Here is a 19,977-nt window from a genome sequence, read left to right as displayed (position 1 = left end):
CTTTCTGTGTGGAGTTTGCATGTTCTCCCCATGCAGTGTGGGTTCTCTCCGGGTTCTCCAGATTCCTCCCACAGTTAAAAACATGTTGCGGTTAATTGGTGATTCTCAATTGTCCATAGGTGTGAATGTGAGTGTGCTTGGTTGTCTGTCTCTAAGTGTAGCCCTGTGATAGGGTGAAGGCAGGGGACACCCTGGACAGGTCACCAGTCTAAATCAGCTGGGATAGACTCCAGCCCCCTCATGACCCTAGTGAGGATTAAGCGGTGTATAGATAATGGATGGATGGATATTAACATTTTGACTAGTCATAACTACATCATGCTAAGTCCGTTTTTTTCAAGATATCGATACCATCATTGTGACGAGTCAAAACAGCAGTTAGAAATATCTGAAACTGAGTTTTGACCTTTAAAACAGTAATTGCAGAATGTCAAACGTCACTCTGACCAGTCCAAATTGCTGTGTATGATGCTGCTCTTGTGAGGCTTCCTTTTGGATATTGACTCAACAAAACATTTGAACAGTGCCAGCAGGAGCAATTTGTAAAGAACAACAGTTTTATTTATTCTGGATTTATGTTACAAATCAGACCTTTTTGCTCTGACATAGTGGCAAAGCAGTGCATGGCATGTACAGTTGCAGTGATCTAACCCTACATATCTATCATTTTGCCTAGTCAAAATTCTAATGAAAGATATCTGGATTTGCATTTTGACAAGGCAGATATCTCCAGTTTAATTTTGACTCGTCAGTTCAAGATGTCTACAATGTAATTCTGACAAGTTAAAACTTAATAGGACAATGCAGATATTCTCAATTGGGTGAAATTAAAGATGTCTTGAATCAGAATTCTCAATAGTCAGTAATAAACTGTAGATATTGGCAATTAAACCTAGTCAGATTTTAGCTTTAGGTGTTTGCAGTTGACACTGCAGATATCTGCAGCTGGATTATAGGTATCTATATTGAGAAAGCACTTTTTTGTGAACCTAATGACTCACTGATTACACAAATTAAGTTGAAGACACACCTGCACACATGCACTATTGGTATTATTGTGATTTATAGGCACACTGGGCATCAGTGACACATTTTTAAAAGTAGCATTTAAAAATAAATAAATAAAAAAAAATCTCTTCTTTGGTGGCCCTCCAGCTGATGGAGCCTCGGTGGTCAAGTCCATGCAAAAAAAAAACTAAATTAAATAAATAATTAAAAAAATAAAAAAGATGGTGCTTCTGTGAAAGTCAGTGTATAGTGCATGCCACATTGCAGTAGTACGTAGAAGGACAATGCCAAAGACTTTTTAAAACAGATTTCTTTATTTTTAAGTCATGTGGACTGACAGGGGATTTGTTTTGGGGATTTATTGTGCTTCATCTGCAGGGACATTTACCTTCTGACTCATTGACCCCTGTCTCTGTTGGCCAGATCACAAAAATGATAGAAATCATTTGTTTTTGTTTTCCTTTACATGTAGGTCACATCTGTTTGGTTACTGTCAAAAATTTCTGACGGAGAATCATTCCTCCACTTCAACAGTCTAGTGACAACATTAACATTTTAGCCAGCACTATATAGCTGATAGTATGTGTTCAAATACCTGGAGCTGTTTAAACTTGCATTGTGCTTTAATGACACCAAACAGTGGCTTCTTTCATTGTCCTTTTAGTTTAACTTTAGTTTCTATTATGACAAGGACAGCAGAGACAGACAATGGATGCACTCAGAAAACCAAGCATTGTGTGAAAATCCCTCCCACAGATTTTTACTGATGCAGTTTCATTGGTGAGAAGCAAAGATTACCCATGCATCTTGAAGAAACAGATGCATTTACACCTTTTCAACATCTGGATAGAGTGTGGTTCAAGCTTAAAATATCTTTAATGCTTCTTGGTTGAACACATGTTTTTGGTTTTTTACAGAGAACTCTTGCACCTTCTGTCTTTACTTTTTTACTTACTTTTATTCTTTTCTGATGCTCAAAAAGAACATGTAGAAATACGTGGTTATGAGTTAAAAAGCACTCAGACATCAAATGTCATGAATAATGATGAAAATAGAAATAGCTGCAGCACTACATTATGTAGATAATGAAAACCACACATGTACTGTAGCACAAAACGTCTGCATTTTGACTTCTTTCTACTTTCTAATGTAAAAGAGGAATTCTTCACATTTATATGCTAATGTACATATGTTACCACTGTGGGATGATACCATGAATCTTTCATAATTATGTACTGTAGGAGCTTGTCTCCTTGACAGTTGGGAAGCAACTGAATTGGCAGTTCAAATAGCAGCTTTCATTTCGACCTAAATTAAGTGAACCTGGCCTGTGGTCTGCCATATAAGGCACTAAAGATGCCAGCATGCTTTTTTAAAACTATTTGCTTGATGGTTAGAATCCTTAGGAAAGCCCTTTTCAACACACCTGTGTCTACATTATGAATTTCTGAAACAGGATGAAAACAACAACCTGACCATCACAGTCCCTTGGTCAGTGATTGGTCAGTGATTGGTCAGCTCTGTGGAGGAGAGAGGAGCAAGGGTTGGAACTTCTGTCTCAGCTCTCCCTTTTCATTCTTAACACAGACAGTCTGACAGAAAGACAGGGGAAGATTTTTCTTAACTTTGCCACAGCTGAAAGTCTACACTTTATCCACATGTCAACTCAATCTGTCAGTAGTGTAGAAAGTCAAAGGGGTAAAACAAAAATGTTGCATTAACCTTTTAAGTTCTCTAATGGGTTGTAATTATTACGATGACAAATGATTTCCTTTAAGATTTTACTCCATCACAAGGCGGCTGATTTCGAGTTTGCACCAAATATTTATTATTTAGCTACTTAGCTACTGCCCATCTAGCATCTTGTTTAGCATGTTTGGTGTTTGGGCAGGCTTTATTAAACCAACTAAGAACATATAGTCTACATAAACTAGTTAGGCATCCTGGATTATTTTATTAAATTTTTCCATATGCACTTTCAAGTGTCAAGAAAAATCCTATTTCATCCATCCATCCATCCACCCATTATCTATACACCACTTAATCCTCACTAGGGTCATGGGGGGCTGGAGTCTATCCCAACTGACTTAGGGTGAAGGCAGGGGACACCTGGACAGGTCGCAAGTCTATCACAGGGCTACACTTAGAGACAGACAACCAAGCACACTCACATTCACACCTACGGACAATTTAGAATCACCAATTAACCTCAACATGTTTTTGGACTGTGTGGGAGGAAGCTGGAGAACCCAGCGAGCTATTTCATACACTGTATAACAAACTGTGCAGGACCAGCATCACAGCTGCACCAACCCAAAGACAAGAGAGCAAACAGTGTGGTTGAGAAACTCTTGAGTAATACCATACCAAAAGCAACTGAATGGAATAATGTCAGCTACAACCACCACACAGTCTTTGTGAGGTGGATTTATTTTCCAAGTGGTTGGCCAACATGAATGATATATTTAATTCTATCATAATGGGCAGTTTGATTTCATCATAAAGGTAGCATATAAGGACAGTATCTTGTGTTCTTCACTGCAGGGACAGTTGATCAAATGGAATTCATCATGGCTGTCGCGGGGTTCAACTAACAACTTTCCCAAACTGGGAGAAAACGACGGCGTAGACGTCAGCTGTGGTTTTAAATTTATTTTCAGGCCTCTCCAAAGTGCGGCAGTGAAGATAGAATATTTACAAAGTGCAAACAAAAAAAAAAAGCAAAAACCCAATTGTAAAAATTAGCAAAGAAAAGAAAAGAAAAACTCTATATACAAATTTACAGGACTATGTACACACCAGTTCTCCTTTAACTCCAGCTTCAAAAAATTCAGACCAACACTGTCACTGTCACTACCTCCAACTCCGACTCCAAACTCCAACTACTCCCACACTTCAATCAGGCCCAGAGCCCTTGGTTTTAAAGACCAAGCCCCTCCCATTGGGCGTACCCTTTACAGGTAAAAAATACAAAAATTACATAAACATTGTTTTCTAAACAGTTTCACCCCAGTTCACCCCTGCGATGGGAAACACAGAATTCTCAGTCAGGGGACAGGGGTAGGGTTTCCCACAATAACCCATCATCAATTCAAAGAATAACGTTTAAAGGAAAATAATAAAATGTTGCACATCATGTGACCGGCAACTGCGCGGGCCCATACCATTTTAAGCCGGCTGGTGGTATGGCCCGGGTTTGCCCGCCAAGCATTCCAGCCAGCTGCCCACCACTGCAAATGGACGGTGAGTGTGTGTGAGTGTATGTGTGCGTGTATGGACGAGAGAGAGTATCGCTGCAAGTGTGCACCCTTGGTCACGATACTTAAAAGCAGGAAGTGAAATAGGATGAGGTGTGAGTGCAGGTTATTGTAAAGTTTGTAAATGGGTGTGCGTATATGTGTGTCGTGTGTGTGTGTGGAGCGTCGGCGTGTGCCACGTCAGCATGCCGGCCCGCTAACTTCAGCTAGTGAGAGCGTCGCTCCGTCACAATGGCATCATGCTTTCTGACTTGTAAAGGCACCCTGATTCCTGAAACAGCGCTGGACATCTTGTCACAGTGGCTAAACCAAGTTACAACAACTTGTGCATTTATCCTCTGATGTTTTTTCCTACATACAATCATTGCAGATAGGAGTGACTATAAAACAGCTTTACCAACCTGCAAAAAGACTCTTTCATTATCAGAATCTTGTTTCATCAGGTTTGAGAATATTTAGGCAGTCGCAAAGAGCTCTGTTGTTTTGTTTACAGCTAGGGAAGGCAGTGTTGTATTTTATTTTTTAGCCATCACTGGTCAAAATCTTTTGAGCATGTTGTGATTCAAGCAATTTGAGAGAAAACTAGACTTCTGCACTCCTGGCTACATTTTCAGGATTTAGAATATTTAGATCATGATGGGAGGTTCCACATAATCACAGAGCATTTCACCAACCAGACGAGACGATATAAATAAAAAGAAAGTTTGCAGTGAGAACAGGATGTGGTGGTGCAGTGGCATAGATGGAGGTTAGCAGGGCTTGAATCCCCAGTGAAGCCACACATTAATATTGCCTTTTAGCTTGACTATCTTTGCACATTGGAGGAGGACGGTTGTACAGTTCCAAATTCTGGTGTTTTCTTTTTGTTTTGTTTTGTTTCTATTTTTTCTTTCCCAGATAACTGCCTACTACAGCTTTAAACCTGTGCATCGAGTCACAAGGAAGTCAGCCTGCTTGGTTTACAGGAGCCCTGACTGCTCTCTTTGGGCTTTCCTGAGAAGGAATCTAATAATCATGCTCTATGGGCACAACATTGCAGAAGCATGCAGGGTACCTCAGGGAGGAAGCCACAAAATCATTGCCGACAGATACGTCACTGAGCGAGTTTTATTTGAACAAAAAAAATGCCATCTTGCTACATGGTATCTAGTTGTCCCTGGCACATCCATGGGGGGACACTAGAGGTAACCTACTCTGTATGTTTGTTTTGTCTTTTCTTTGTTGATTTTTTCCATTGTAAGATCATCCATGCTGGCACTTCAGTATGCACGTTAGACTGTAAATGGTCTCTTCAGCATGTATTTTCCCCCTAGAAAGGCACCTATACAGAACCTCCAATACACCCCATTACCACTCTGTCCTTCATTCAAAGGCACTTCATCATGTTTTCTCACTTGTGGGGGTACTTTACAGGGCACTATCACATTTCCTTCCACTGAAAGGGCACCCATAAGGACACTTCATTCCAGATTGTCACATACAGCGCAGAGTCACTCTACAGGACACTTTATCTTGATTTACTCAGAACTAAGATTCATTTGGAATTTTGTTATGCTTTCACTTTCATGTGGGCAACTTAGAGGGCATTTTATCATGTTTGCTCTCCTGTCAGGGCATCTTAGAGAGCACTTTTGCTTAACCCCCCTGAGTCTGTCAGTGGTGTGAATACAGAATTAGTGCAAGTTCAGCTGAATTTTCTTTGCACTGTAAGAAATTATGTTTCTTCTTTCCTTCAGCACATATATCTCATCAAAATACAGAAAAAAAACTGGCATGGAAAAGTGAAAGGAAATTCTTTTTGAGTAATTCACTCTGAATCTGAAGCAGCTCCAGGGGGCAGTGCTTTACAGCTTACCTTGACCTCATCTTCTACTGAGGCATACACAGAAAAAAAGAACTTCCATAGGGATCAATACAGTGTCACTGAACTTTTGTTACATGTCACAAATCCTGGTAGACTCAGGAGGTCGCCTCTGCTGGTCTTCTGACGCCTCCTGTCAATCCTGCCGCTGTTATTGTATGTGACTGATGAAAGGAGCGTACTTGAACAAATGAAAGGCTCTGAGCTTCTGTGTATTTTCACGAGACTAAAATGTCAGACTGCGAATCAGACATCTGTTCCATCAGACCCTGGGGCCAATGCAGAGACAGCAAAAACACAATTAAACTTGAGGCCAATATAAAAAAAAATAAAAAAGTCACAACAACAAGCCTGCCGGCGGCATCTGACTGACACCTCAGTCACCAGCGCTGCATGCCTTACATATCTCCAGTCATGAGGATGTGTCTGATACTGGCTGATATAAATACTTGTGGGAGAGATTGTAGCTTGATCCAAAAGCTTTGCAACCTGCAGATCGTCTGATAGAGGATGAGCAACAAAGAGAAAAAGTGATTCCTCTTTCCTAGGACTTTCATGTTTGTGTTACCCTGAGATTGATCTTTTCTTCTGTACAGAAATCAGAAATCACTGGCAGAAGCAGAGAATGGAGCAATCCCATGAAGGATCCTCAATGAATCTGTCTTGAAAAAATTCACTGTCTTTACTTTATTAACAGTAAATAATTCGCTGAGCACAGTTTGACATCTTGTAAAATATCTTTACATAAAAGGTGGTTTACAATCCAGTATATGACAGCGAGCAGTGGTGTTGAAAGAAAGTGCAACATGCAGAGCACGATTCTCCAGCAAGAATTTTAATGCAAAGACTGCAGTTTATAGAGGCCAGCAGCATACCTGCTAATATGTCATTCAGTCTTAGACTGCAGCGCAGTGATGAGACAAACGGCCAAGTGTGGAGGTCTCCTCTTGTGCCTGCAGAGGGAAGTGTGGCACAGCAGAGCGCTCCTGTCAGCCTTTTTAAGGTGAACCAGCTTCAGTAATAAGAGCTGATTAAGCATGCAAGTCAGCCACGAGGAAAGAGAGCACTGATAGAGCTGTGGGAGATTTAAGGCGTTTTCACACCTTGCTCTCTCCTAGAAGTTACTCGGAACTCTGAAGTGCTCTCTCCCACTTAGTTTGCTCCTTTTGCCCAAATGTGAGCGCTGCAATAAGAACGAGACCTCAGCGAGAGAGGAGTTTCTCAGCACATCCCCAAACCAAACTGATGCCTCCTCTGAACTCTGAACGTGATCTGACTGTGATCAGACTACAGCAGGCACTTGTCACCAAACACAGTTTTGTGACAACGTAAGGTCTGTTACATGGTTTCTCAAACAGTTTGCATGAGTCAGATGTGGTAATGCTGGTTATCATGTAAATTGACGTATTGTGCACTTAACACTGAAGTTAAGCATAAAATTAACAACTCTTTTAGGTTCTTGAATCCTAAAGAACCTAAAAGAGAAGCCTAGTCTCTTTTTCCTGAGGCGCCTAGGTCGTGATTAACACTGTGGTATTTATTTGGGCCCAAAATGTCATCTTGTACTACAATATCCCCTTTTAGTGACTCCAGCATTATTCTGCATTTTTATCGCAATGTTCAGGCTCTGGAAGCATTTGGTAAGGATTTGGGAAAGATCATGGTTGTGTCTAATGGTAATGTGGCCTTTTCTAGATTAAAGGATAATCACAGGAAGGCCATCAGTTTCCCGAGGTACATTGTCTTTCAGTATGTCCTGTTGGCTTCCTTGCTCTGCCTCTGTCTTCCAAGATTTGTCCTTAATTTCATTTAGCTGCTTGCCTGTGTCTTTAATTTCAGGGAATATGGCCAATTATCAGACTGACATGGTCCACATAGTAATCCATCATAGCATTTAGCTGTTGAGTTACCAGGAAGTCAGCCTCACAAACAAAGCAGCATGAATGGATAAATATGCAGGGAGGGATTAGGCCAGGAGGCAGTGATGGTAAAATGGCCATTCCAGCAAACATTGAAAATGATTCATGTAAAAATCATGTGTGCTCTTGTGTGTGACTCTTCCTTTTCCCAAATCCTTTCAACAGAAGTGGAGAATGCAAAGTTAGCATAACCCATGAAACCACAACAGCCCCATTAATGAGACATACAGTACTCCATGCAGCGATAGATTTAAATTATCATTTAAAGCAGACTAACCTTAATCAAACCAAGGGAATAAGGTGAGTTTAAGAGTGATAAGTAAACCATTCGGATTACATGTAAATGATGATGGAAGTTTAACTCACTAGTCCTGGTTATTTATGGTGTTGCTCTCAATACATTTAGACCTCAACCCTCACACCTGTGGAAATTTGAATAGCAAATCAAAAAAAGCTTAGACATCATGTAAAGATGACAAGGTAAGGCCCTCAACTGTTTGTAAAGCAGCAAATAGTAGCACTTCACATAAAAGCTTTCCAATAACAATAAGACAGTGATATTTTGGGAGCAAACACCAGGGAACTGTCATTGTCAATACAGAAGTAATAAGCTAGTATTGAGAAACAGTTAGAATGGTTTTTAATTTCTATAATAGACAAACAGGACAAAACATTTACACAGTTATGATAATATGAGAGCATTTTGTCTGATAGAACTGTCTACTGTCAATAATTTGCAGTTATTTCAAGCACGCTGCTGTATGTAGTCCAGGTAATAAAACTGTGACCTTTGGGGTTTACTTTAAAATCAAAACAACAAAAAAAAAGAGTAGATTTTTTTAATGGTAGCAAATTCTTATTTATTTATTTAGCCTTTTGATCAATCTTTTTCCTGTCATTACTTCTTTGCACCCAAATGATTGCTGCTGTTACTTAATTAATGGTCAAATAACTGATTTCAGAACCTCAAGACTGCAAACATACTTTCATTGTTGTTATTTGGAACATAAAATTCTAGTATATTCCTATGAAATAGCTTCTGCCACACTGATGTCACGTAATGAAGTAAAACTGTAGAAATGTTAAATATTATGATGTCAGCGCTGTACAAACAAATCAGACCAGCGGTACATGTGGTGCTGTGTTTTAGAGGCTGGGTTGCTGTGTGTCAGGTGTTGTCTGGTTTAGGGAGCACATCAACAGACTCTGTCATGTCAGTTGTGATTTGGCAGCATTTGGTGACGTATCCACTCTCCACAGGCACATTAGTCATCATTCGCTGTCAACGCTTGTCATTTCAAGTTCCTTCTGTTGCCGCTGCATACTGGCAAATCCATAGCCCGCAAGGGGGGAAACAATTTCTTTACTATGTGCCGAGCCGCTCAGTATGACTCTGTGCTCCCAATCAACCCTGAATATAGATCAGTTTGCAGCCTTAGATGAACTCAAGTTGAAAAGAAAGCAAATTTCTTTTATGTAAAAATCCAGACATCTTCTCAGTTTAAATCACACAGCAAGGGAGCAACACAGACAAGTGTTCCAACAGCACTAATTTAGATGCAGTAGATTCTAATGTGGGAGAAACACTCGTGTTCAAATGGTTACTGACAAGAAATTCTCTCAATACATGGAGGTGATGAGTCAAAACAAAAGGCTTGCTATCTCCTTAACAGCATCTAATGAGCGTTCCATGCTGTGAGAGATGGACCTCTTCATCACCTCCACCCCCACCACATATGGAGCAGCCATGTGGGCCTGAGAAGTGCCCAGATTCCTGATGTAGCTTACATGATTTTTTGGCTTTACATGATATTAGTGTTACAAAACCTCTTCAGCACGTTACATATAAATGTTACCTCAGTTCACCTGCTGAATATCTTTATAATTCTGTGTGGTGTTTCGGTGCTTCAGTGAGAAGGCTTTGCTACTTAACTAAAAAGGAAATATCAAAACATGACTTGTTAACATGTTTCAATGGAAGTACACAAACTTAATTAAAACTTAATTAACCTAGCATGTTCTGTACAAATTTTCATATTGCAATTGTTGTCTTCTGTCTGAATGAGTTTGAACTCAATCAGTTATTAAGTGCACCCACATAACAAGTACCTCAAAGGCACCAATGCTGGCTTCAAAACAGACTGCTCAAATTCATCAAGGATGGTGGAAACTTTATGCATTATTAACCATACAAGGGCTAAAAGACAAAATGGCTCTGTGGAGATGGAAACCATAGTGACATACACAGAGCAATATTCAAATGCTTAATGGAATTTTTAGTTACAAAGGAAATTATACTTAAATGAAAATTGAAAACTGAGTTTACAACCTGGTGGGAAAACAACAAAAGATTGAAAATTAATTAGGGAGCCTGACCAATCAGAAAACTACGGATGATGGCATTTGTTTGTTGATACACTTACAAACAGTGAAAACATACTTTTTTTTTATATCTTAACAATTAAAAGTAAATGCACCATCCATTCTTCACTTTATATATATATATATATTCAAAATCTGATTTCTTGGATGAGGCTTAAAGAATCTGAGACAGTGTTAGCCTACAGAGTAGCACATTGGTCTAATCAGGTACAGGAAGGGGTCACCCTGAATTCTGAATAAAAAGGTAACAAATTGTGGTCATGAGACAGATTTGAAGAAACACGGTTATGTAAAGATATGGATGATCAAAGTGGCCTGGACAAAGGACAAATAAGTTTATCTGCTATTCTCTGTGATGCTCAGTCATTCCCTCTCTCGAGCCCCCCCACCCCACTCTCACTCTCTTTGATAAGTGTACTTAATGCTGATATGAAATTCTCCCCACATCTCCCACCCGAGCCCAAAGGCATCGGGCAACAGGACACAGTGTCACTGCTGCAGCAGAAAAACCGTTAAGCAGATTTACTCGCACGCTTGCTGGTGAGAAAAGGGAGGGAGGAAGGAAAAAAAAATGATGACATTTTTCCACCATGACTGTATGAGAGACATCTCTTTTTTGCCCTTACTGAATAAACGGTTTATAAATGTAAAATCATGTTTCCTCTCTGGCAGTAGCCCAAGGACCAAACATCCCTGAATAACACGATGCCAGCAGCAGGACCTGAAGGGCATCGAGGAGACCGGGCTGAAAATATTAAAGACAGAGGTTACCGTCTGCTGAGGCTCAACCTGCTTTCTCTTCTGTGATTTCAAAACAACAAGGATAGAGGCAACGAATGACATTCACTCCTGTTACTGCTAGTGAACAGCTTTTATACTTGTACTGCCATAGTGGTGGGTCTAAGAGTCTGCAAATCTGTCCATCTGTTCACCCCACATTTTGGCCCAGACCAAGATACAGTATCATGGCAACTGCTGGCCAGATTGCTGTGAAATTAGCTGTTGCTATGCATGGTTCCCAGAGGATGGTTCTTAATAATTAAAGTCACCTCTGACTTTTTATTCTAGCACCACTAAAACTTCCTGTTCATGGCCAGCACTTTGCAGTTGCCAAGGTCTATGCATTATAAAACTAGGTTGTACAAAGGGCAAGTAATGGCAGATAACTCTGAAATTTGAAAATTCATGCTGCACAGAGGATGAACTCTTTATCCGGCACTCATTCAGAAGACTATATTGCCTGCAGCTGGTTATTATAAAAGCATGCAGCCTCTGCTTGCATAAAAATACACCAAGTCCTTATGCACATTCTCAAGGGTCAGTGTCAGAAATTTTGTCACCTGCCAAAAACTGCGATGACGATCCATGCAGACCCCTCAGCGGACGTCCACGTACAACACAAAATGTGCATGAACTGTCTGCTGTGCAAGTGTGCCGACTGCACATGTTTAAGGAAAACAAAAGGTGCTCAAAACAAATGCCTGTTTAGAAGAGAGACTGCAAGGAGATTCTTGGTCATCCACACCATTACAATTTATCAATAAAAGCATTGTAATTGAAGTAGTCATTCCAGAACTTTAGAGAAGCTTTGATTTGTACATGGTTTCCATCAACGTCGCCCGAACACAGTGGGAGGTTCAAGGCTCATATCATGACAGCTACTGAATGCACTCCAGTGACTTTAGTGACACTAATTTGGGTGACCTTAAGGATCCAACCGCTAACCTTTCGATTAATGGACAACCCACTCTATCATCTGGGCAGCATCAATAGGAAAGTTCCAGTCAAACTTGTCGAATGCAGGAAACATGCTGGAAGTATGTAATTTCATATGTTAGTTTCTTACTGCTGAATGTACCGTATGTCATTATGTATTCATTCGATTTGTTTCACCATCGCCACAGGCAAACATGTAAAAAACTGTATATATATACTGTGTCCTTTTTATTTACTTTTCACAAATGATATTATTATATGAATAAATTGCAAGAGCAAATATGAAATATTAATTTTGTTTCCACGTTACTATCTAAACCCACCACTCCCGTGTCACTGCAGCTCAAGCTCACAAGTTCACCTTTATCTATACATCTCTGAAAAGCGATTCTAAAGAGGAATAATGATACAGAACCCTAGAAGTCTGAGTCCATGATTTTGAGACAGTCATTGGTACACTGTATTTTTGAGATTGGAATGGTAAGTCATGGCGTTGACTGCTTATTTCCCTCATTATATCCCCTAACATTTAAAAAATACTATATGGACATGTTAACAAGGTAAGAAACAAACAAACAAGAGCTATTTGATTTTAACTAGAGGGGGTCTTTAAGTTTTTCTGAAGTGTCTGAATGATCAGTATCCACTTATTCACTACAGCATTGATAACTTCCCAAAGAGCTTTCATTACCCGTACCACAGACAACTGTCTAGATGTAAATTCCAATTTCTGTTGTGTGTGTTGGTCGTGCGTTCTTTGTGGCTGCCATCCACCCCAACCATGTCCTAACAGCTCTGATGTAGTTCAACGATGCAGTCAATCAGAACAAAAACCCCCTTTGGTCTGAATGCATTCAGGCCAGCATTTACATGGGATGTAATTGAGAAAACAATTTAGTTGTACAGAAAAGTAATAGCTGGGAGTCAGGGTTGCCTCTCAGGAGTTTTCATGGGCAAAAAGTAAATGTATCTAAAGCAGGTGAATAGACAAACACCTTAAAGAAAAATCGAAACCCTGTTTTTTGGAGCCTGTAAGTCAGGGAGAAAACGAGCAAAGATGCTTTTTTTAAATGAAATGATTCACTTAATTATAATTGAATTAAAATGCAATTAAAACTTACCCGTCTCTGTATTTTGTTTTTGCATTGCTTTCAAAAAGATAATGTTCTTAAATTAAAAACAGTACCTCTCAGTTGTGTTTTCTTTAAACAGCCTTTTGCTCCTGTACTTTTACCTCCACTTACATTTAAACAAAGCAGGAGACCTTGCTAGAAAATTTCAATTCTGCTTGCATGAATGCACCAACAGCAATCACTGTTTATTAAAAATATATTAATTTACTTATTGTGATTATTATGCTCTTTATCTGTGTCTTCATTTTGCAGTAATGTCAAGAAGAAAGAGAAAAATGACTGTGTGAACTGTGTCACGCAGTAGGAACCTGAAACCTGAATTTGTGGATAATCAAGTGTGAGTGGAATATCAGGATTTGGATTTCACAGAAGGCTGATATTCTCATTATCTTGAGGAAGCCAGCCAGCAGTACGTGATCTGCCATCATACTATTAGCTTCAGTGTGTAAAGAGAGAGAAATCAATACACATTTGATTGCCAGGGTTAATAACAAATGCTTTCGCTAATAAACCACGTTCTCTGGGATCTTTTCTGCTGAGGGTGTCTTATTGTTTGTCTACTGGAATGATTTATCTGGTGGTGTTTCCCACTATACCTGTCTTCACTGAAGGGTAAACTGTGTGGATAGATTGCCCTGGGGATACATTGGTAGGACAGACACGCTTTGCTGTTGGCCTTTTTTTCTCTTTTTCTACTGGGCCAGGTGTGGTATTCAGATTCCCCTTGAAAGCTGTCCTCTGTTATGCCCTGAGCTTTTTTTTTTTTTTATGAATTCATTTTTGATGAAATGATCTCCTGTGCCAAAGCATATAAAGTACAGCTGGGAGGTGACAGTCTACGGGGGGATTTGAATGTGCAGAAAGTGCTGCAGAGGCTGGGTACTAATATTCTAACTTCTATCTCTTGTCAGAACATGTGGAATTATATGATGATACTCAAGGACGATATGTCCAAAAAATTCAATTGCCAGTCCCAGAGGGAGTTCAGAGCCATCCGGTGTCCCATCTTTAAACATGATCTGACTAATACTGTCCAGCAACATACTGCAAGCGTTATGATGTACGCAATAAGAAATCACTGTGCTGATCAAACAAATGCACATTTAACTGGCTGTCATGGTCCTACAACTGCACACAACACAGCAGTTTAGGGAAAACTGAACAAAGCTCAAAACAATGCATTTTTTGTTGACTCATGAAAAGTGTGAATTTTATTTATTTACTTTATATATTAACACAATTTTTAGAAAACGACAGTAGAAGTGACCAACTTAGCGTCTAGTCTTCCTGAATGTAGGCCAGCATTTGAATAACACAGAGTCAAACTAGTCAGATCCACATCACTTGCTTGAATAAAGGAGCAAATCACCAAACACATAACTTTAAAACACTATAGAGGGGACGTCTGTTAAAACATTGCTGAACCCGATAGAAATATAAGGACAAAGTAAGTCTGACATTTTTAAAGAACATGTTTAATAATCTAATGACTCAATCAAACCAATTAAGAGATAATGTGGTGATGTTTCATCACGAGTTGTTTGTTATGGTCTCTTCTTTACTTTTTCCTAAGGAAGACCATCTATGGTTGAAGCCTTATCTCTCATTTTAACATGAAATAAAAATAATGCTGTATTTGCTTTCGACTTTTCTGTTTCTTTTGACTGAGCTACATGTATGATAACAGGTAATACAGTGATATTGCGCACTGTTAGCTTCAATATTATCAAAAGACAAGTAATTCTGAGGCTTGACATTGTTTCTTTATATACTGTACTATCAAAGGAATTATCATTCACATAATACTCACACTTGCTGCTCTGTTTCAGCTAACGTCTGACCAGTGTTCACAGATGTAGTCTGCTAATATTAGTTGCTGCCAAACTAAACAAAGTAAAACCAGTCCAGTTAGGCGCTGTGAGATGACATACAGTATGTTGTGAATAGTGCTATATACACAAAATTGAATTGAAGTGAAAAAACAATTGTTTTGTGTAAAAATCCACTACAGTGAAACTACACCAACAAACACAATTTATTCACCGACATGTGATGGACAAGATGCAACTTGTTACTACCTCTAGGGCGCTGTGTCACATCAATAGCATAGCTTTTCAGCTTGAAATTTGATGTATATTTAGGTGACTGGTGTTGACAAAACCTTGTATGCAACATGAGTCTAACAGGATTTAAGATGAGCAGGGAGTTAAAGCTCTCTGAAATCATGTCACCTTAATCAAATGATGTGGCATTGGAGGGATCATCATTTCATACTTTTCTATACATTTATTATGAAGAAGGACAACAAGCCAAAAACAATGTATTGGAAATGGGGAAAAAAAGATTTAGCATTTTGTGCTATCATTGCTACACTCCCAACAGTGATTACAGAAAAACACAAGGACTAGAACAAAGAAGAGTCTCTTTTTAGTAGAATCAATGAGACATAAGGAGACTGGATGAGCCCCAGAAACAAACAATCTGCTAAAAACAAAACTGCCAAAAACTCTCACAGCATCCACTCAGACAAGGTCAAAGGTCATGTACAGCAGTCTGTTCCATGACTTAATCACCTGAAAGCCATCAAGGAAGACATCCACATATATTTGAGTACTGATTTCATTTTACTGAACCACATACTGTGTCATTTATAGCTATTTAAGGTTTTTCTTTTTTGTGAAAATGATCTTGTTTTTGATTGCATCCTCAGTTCAGGGAAACATGTCAGATATGATGTTTCAGTCTTGTTTTTTTATTTATTTATTTTTAAATCTCACACTGCTGTTGCTTTCAGTCAGTGGCCCACACCTTACTATCACAGCTGCAGCTGGGAAGCCTCAGCAGAGCGAACACATACATCCAGTCTCTAAGGAAGGCAAAATTAACCTCAGCACCACATCAAACCTTTTCCAGAGAGACAGCGGCTGATAACGATGACAGACACCAGGCTCTCCTGGTCCACTGGGAGGAGAGCCGTGAAAAAAGTGTGGTGTGTTAGGACACACAGCAAATACTGCTGATTTAGTAGTTTGTGTGTGTGTGTGTGTGTGTGTGTGTGTGTGTGTGTGTAGTGGGGGTTGGGTGGGGTGTTTGGATGAGAAGAATGGTGGCGAGGAGGGTAGTGTGGAGGTGAAAAAGCACATTGTCAGATACTATCACTCTCCCCAAAGGAACAACGTCAAGCCCCTCAGCACCTGCCTGAGCGCTGACGATGACATTTATCCAAGCTGCTATGACTAAAGCGCAGGCCAGACGACCCAGTCTGAACACCAATCATCTGCCTGGCCCATCTCGGCTGCTGTGCTGAAATGAAGCTGTCATTCGTGCTGCGGCTCTTTCACTGTGTGTCACTCTGCGGAGAGAGATTGATGTTCTTCCTTTTTTCGCTCCTATTCAGACTTCGGCTCCTGCGGTGGGATTAGCTGATTTGAAACGTTGATGAAGTTCAGACAGCTCCAACTGGGCACAGAGATACATCTTCATTATGCTGCAAAGTGCTCCTAAAACATTATAATTATTTTTCAAACCGCTGGATGGAAAGCTGCAGCCCAGAGCTGGACTGCTGTGTATAAGCTTGTCATTTTAAAAGCAGACTGTGACTGCATGTATCAGGCTTCTATCTGCCTTCATTCAGCCATATGCTTCTGAGATGGCTCATGAAGTTGTACAATATGTCTTCAAAAGTTCCATCGGCGGATTTTGCTCAAGCAGAGTGCCATGTTTAATAAAGCCCAGATATCAGGGTTGGAAAGTTGGAAGCTTTTTGTTAGTTGGGACAAGAATGCACCTCTAGAAGACAGAACATGTGAGAAACTACTGTCTTCTTTTGGATTCACAAAGTTATAAAAGGATTTACACCATTGAAATGTGAGGCTTTAGGCTCCCAAATGATGTATACATTCAGAAACAGCTGATGCCATTTGAAATACAGCAGCAGAATTCACATGTGGCCCACACTCGGACTGGTGAATGTTAAGAAGCTAAAGGTTGGTACATTTATTGCATCATGTCTAATAATTCAAACACATTTAACATTCCTGCACCAAGGTGAGAGGTGAGGCAGAGGTATGTCTTCAGTCCCAATTGTGCTTGCATGCTTGTCTGTCAAAAAACAATCTACATTTTATGAAACTTTGGGGAGAGGTGGAGCAGGAGCAAATGAGGAACCTATTACATTGAAAAAAAAAATCAAAATGCTTTGACCTTAGCAGAGATCAGCTTCAGTTAATGGCAATGACAATAACATAAGTGAGTGCAAGGGGATTGGGGTGGGAAGAAAAAAAAAGTTAAAGGATAATCAGCTTCTAATACACTTAAAGTTAATAAATAATAATTTTAAAGTAATTAGTCAATGGTACAATTACGGCTACAAACAATTAAAAATATGAAATATGATATACCACCTTACTATAGCAAAGCACTTGATATTTTTATTAAAACAATATGCCATGAACTTACTGAGAATTATCACATGAATCTGTAGCCCCCCTCGTCTTTATGCAGCTTTATACTGGGTTTCTGCTCATTGTTTAGCTATCTGACAGCAACTTTACAATTGTTCACAGTATGATACTATTGTGAACATAATGGGGTATTTAGCAGCTTAAAGAGAGCCAGATATTGCCCTCAGGAGATGGTGGAGACCAAAAACAGGGTTAAAGGGAAAGCAAATATGGGACTAAAATTCATCAAGTGGACACATGACTCTAAATTAATTATAATGTTGGTTTAAAACTGGCCGATATGTAAATAGGAAACTGTTTGCTGTTTAGTACATCAGATCAAGTTAAAAGGTAATACGATTTCAGTCATGTGCTCACAGCTTGTTTCCACCGTCCCCAAAAGGCCAAAATAAGTCAGTGTACGCTTAAATCTTCTTTTAGTGCATCACGTGTAAAATTGAGAGCATGGATATTCATGTCTGCAGCTGACAAATCTGAAACTATAAAGAGCAGTTTTCTGTGAGGTGACAGGGACACAAACACTTTGGAACACAGTCTGATAATACAGCAGGCCAAACTCATGAAAAAAAGAACAAAAAAATTAAAAAAAGGTTTCATCCATCTTTAAGTTTTCCCGTGTCACATCAGAGATATTTTAGAAATGCATTTACTGTTTAAGAAAATGACGTGTTCTCTCATGCTGGCTTAAAAAGTTAAGTTGAGAAACATTATGATTCCATACACACTTTACCCAGGTAAAGGAACAAACAAGTCTATATAAGCACCTTAGTAATTGGGTTGCATCCAATATCCTGCAGCAGCATGGGTTACTGTGACAAAATACTAATAAGCTTTTGGAAGTGGGAGAGGAAGACGGAGCCTATCGGAGTTTCTAGTTACTAACTTGGCATGTGTTGGCCTCCTGGGAGGCAATATTTGAAGAAAACAAATACCTAGTTTGTTTTTCATTTTGTTTTCGGGAGTGATTTTTAAATGCAGCTGTTTTTTTTGTTTGTTTTTTTTTTTTTTTAAATATCAGATACCTGACTGCTTTAAAAGTAAATGACCAGGGTGTTTTATTTATGCTGTGAAAGACTTTAGGTCTGAGATACTGTTCATTCATTCTTGGCCTAGATCTTTTTATAGGATATGTAAAGAATGCCAAGACGTACAACTAGTCTGACCACACTATTATTTAGTGATTCCTAAGCAAGATTCAGTAAGAATACATTAAAATTAGTAAAGGAATTAATATATGTTTAAGATCCAATAAGAACATACTGAATGACCTTGTTTCCCTAAATAGTTTCCCGTCATTTTACAAAGGTGTCTGTGGAGATCAGGGAGTCAGAGTGGATCTGCTGTGGTGGTGATTTTTGGAAATAAGTCCCTGAAAAAAACAGACTTCAGGTTTGTTTTTTTAACCAACACCAGCACTTTATAGTACTGTACTGCAAAATGCTGCTGAAAAAGGTGCAATGCTGCTATAAGTCTTTGCCCAAGGGCCCGTTGTCCCACATCCATGACCATTCCCACCTGAATCAATCACAGCTGTTAAAGTGATTTTTTTTTTTTTTGTAAGGAGTTCAGGCTAACAGCAAATTCTTGCCCTTAAGCAAGAATTGTAATATCGTCATGTTCCTTGGAACCAGTCATTGGCTACCAGCAGTTATATTAAGGTTGTTCTAGTCAGTGATTGTAAGCCTACTGGACAACTGTGGGATGTCTGTGTTTCAAGAATTTAGCTGGTTAAACAATTGGAGGTATGTAAAAATACATGTAGAAATCTGAACTGATCTGTTGTGAGCTTTCTTACTTCAATCTGAAGCAGGGCCTCCTCTCTCTGACGAAGCACCTCCACGTCTTCCTCACTTATCTCAGACAAGAAAGCCTGAGCTCCTCCCTCAGAGCTTGCTGCTTCTCCAAACAGTGGACCTTCCTCTATCTGCTCAGCGGATGGGGTCTGAGGACTCTGTGGGAGCACACATGCACACACAAACACATTACATTTGAATAAATAAATAGCTACAATGGGAATGAATACAGCAACACGACAGTAAATGTAGTTTCAGATGACAAGTAGTTAGCGATGTGTCTGTTGCCATGAGCTGTCAGTGCTCCAATTTTTGATTGGATGGCAACATGTTGCATCTCCACATCATACCAGCCTGTACATATGATGGATAACCTGTACCACCTCCTACAGTTTACTGATTGTGCAATCTATTCCTCTTGTTGTCATGAACTGTGTTTATTGAC

General features: G+C 39.5%; 1 protein-coding gene across 1 annotated transcript in view; it reads right to left on the bottom strand.

Moving 5' to 3' along the window:
- Positions 1 to 19,977, bottom strand: part of tsnare1 (T-SNARE Domain Containing 1) — a 157,052-nt gene that overhangs the window by 36,218 nt on the left and 100,857 nt on the right. Inside the window, exon 8 of the mRNA XM_008279294.1 lies at positions 19,535 to 19,690. Coding sequence (XP_008277516.1) covers positions 19,535 to 19,690 — 156 coding nt within the window. The remainder of the gene's footprint in view (positions 1 to 19,534; positions 19,691 to 19,977) is intronic.

Source organism: Stegastes partitus, unplaced genomic scaffold, assembly GCF_000690725.1.
Source record: "Stegastes partitus isolate 25-593 unplaced genomic scaffold, Stegastes_partitus-1.0.2 Scaffold152, whole genome shotgun sequence".
In the NCBI taxonomy this organism is placed as follows: Eukaryota; Metazoa; Chordata; class Actinopteri; family Pomacentridae; genus Stegastes; species Stegastes partitus.
Note: the sequence above shows the minus strand (reverse complement) of the source record. Positions and strands in the feature narration are given on the sequence as shown.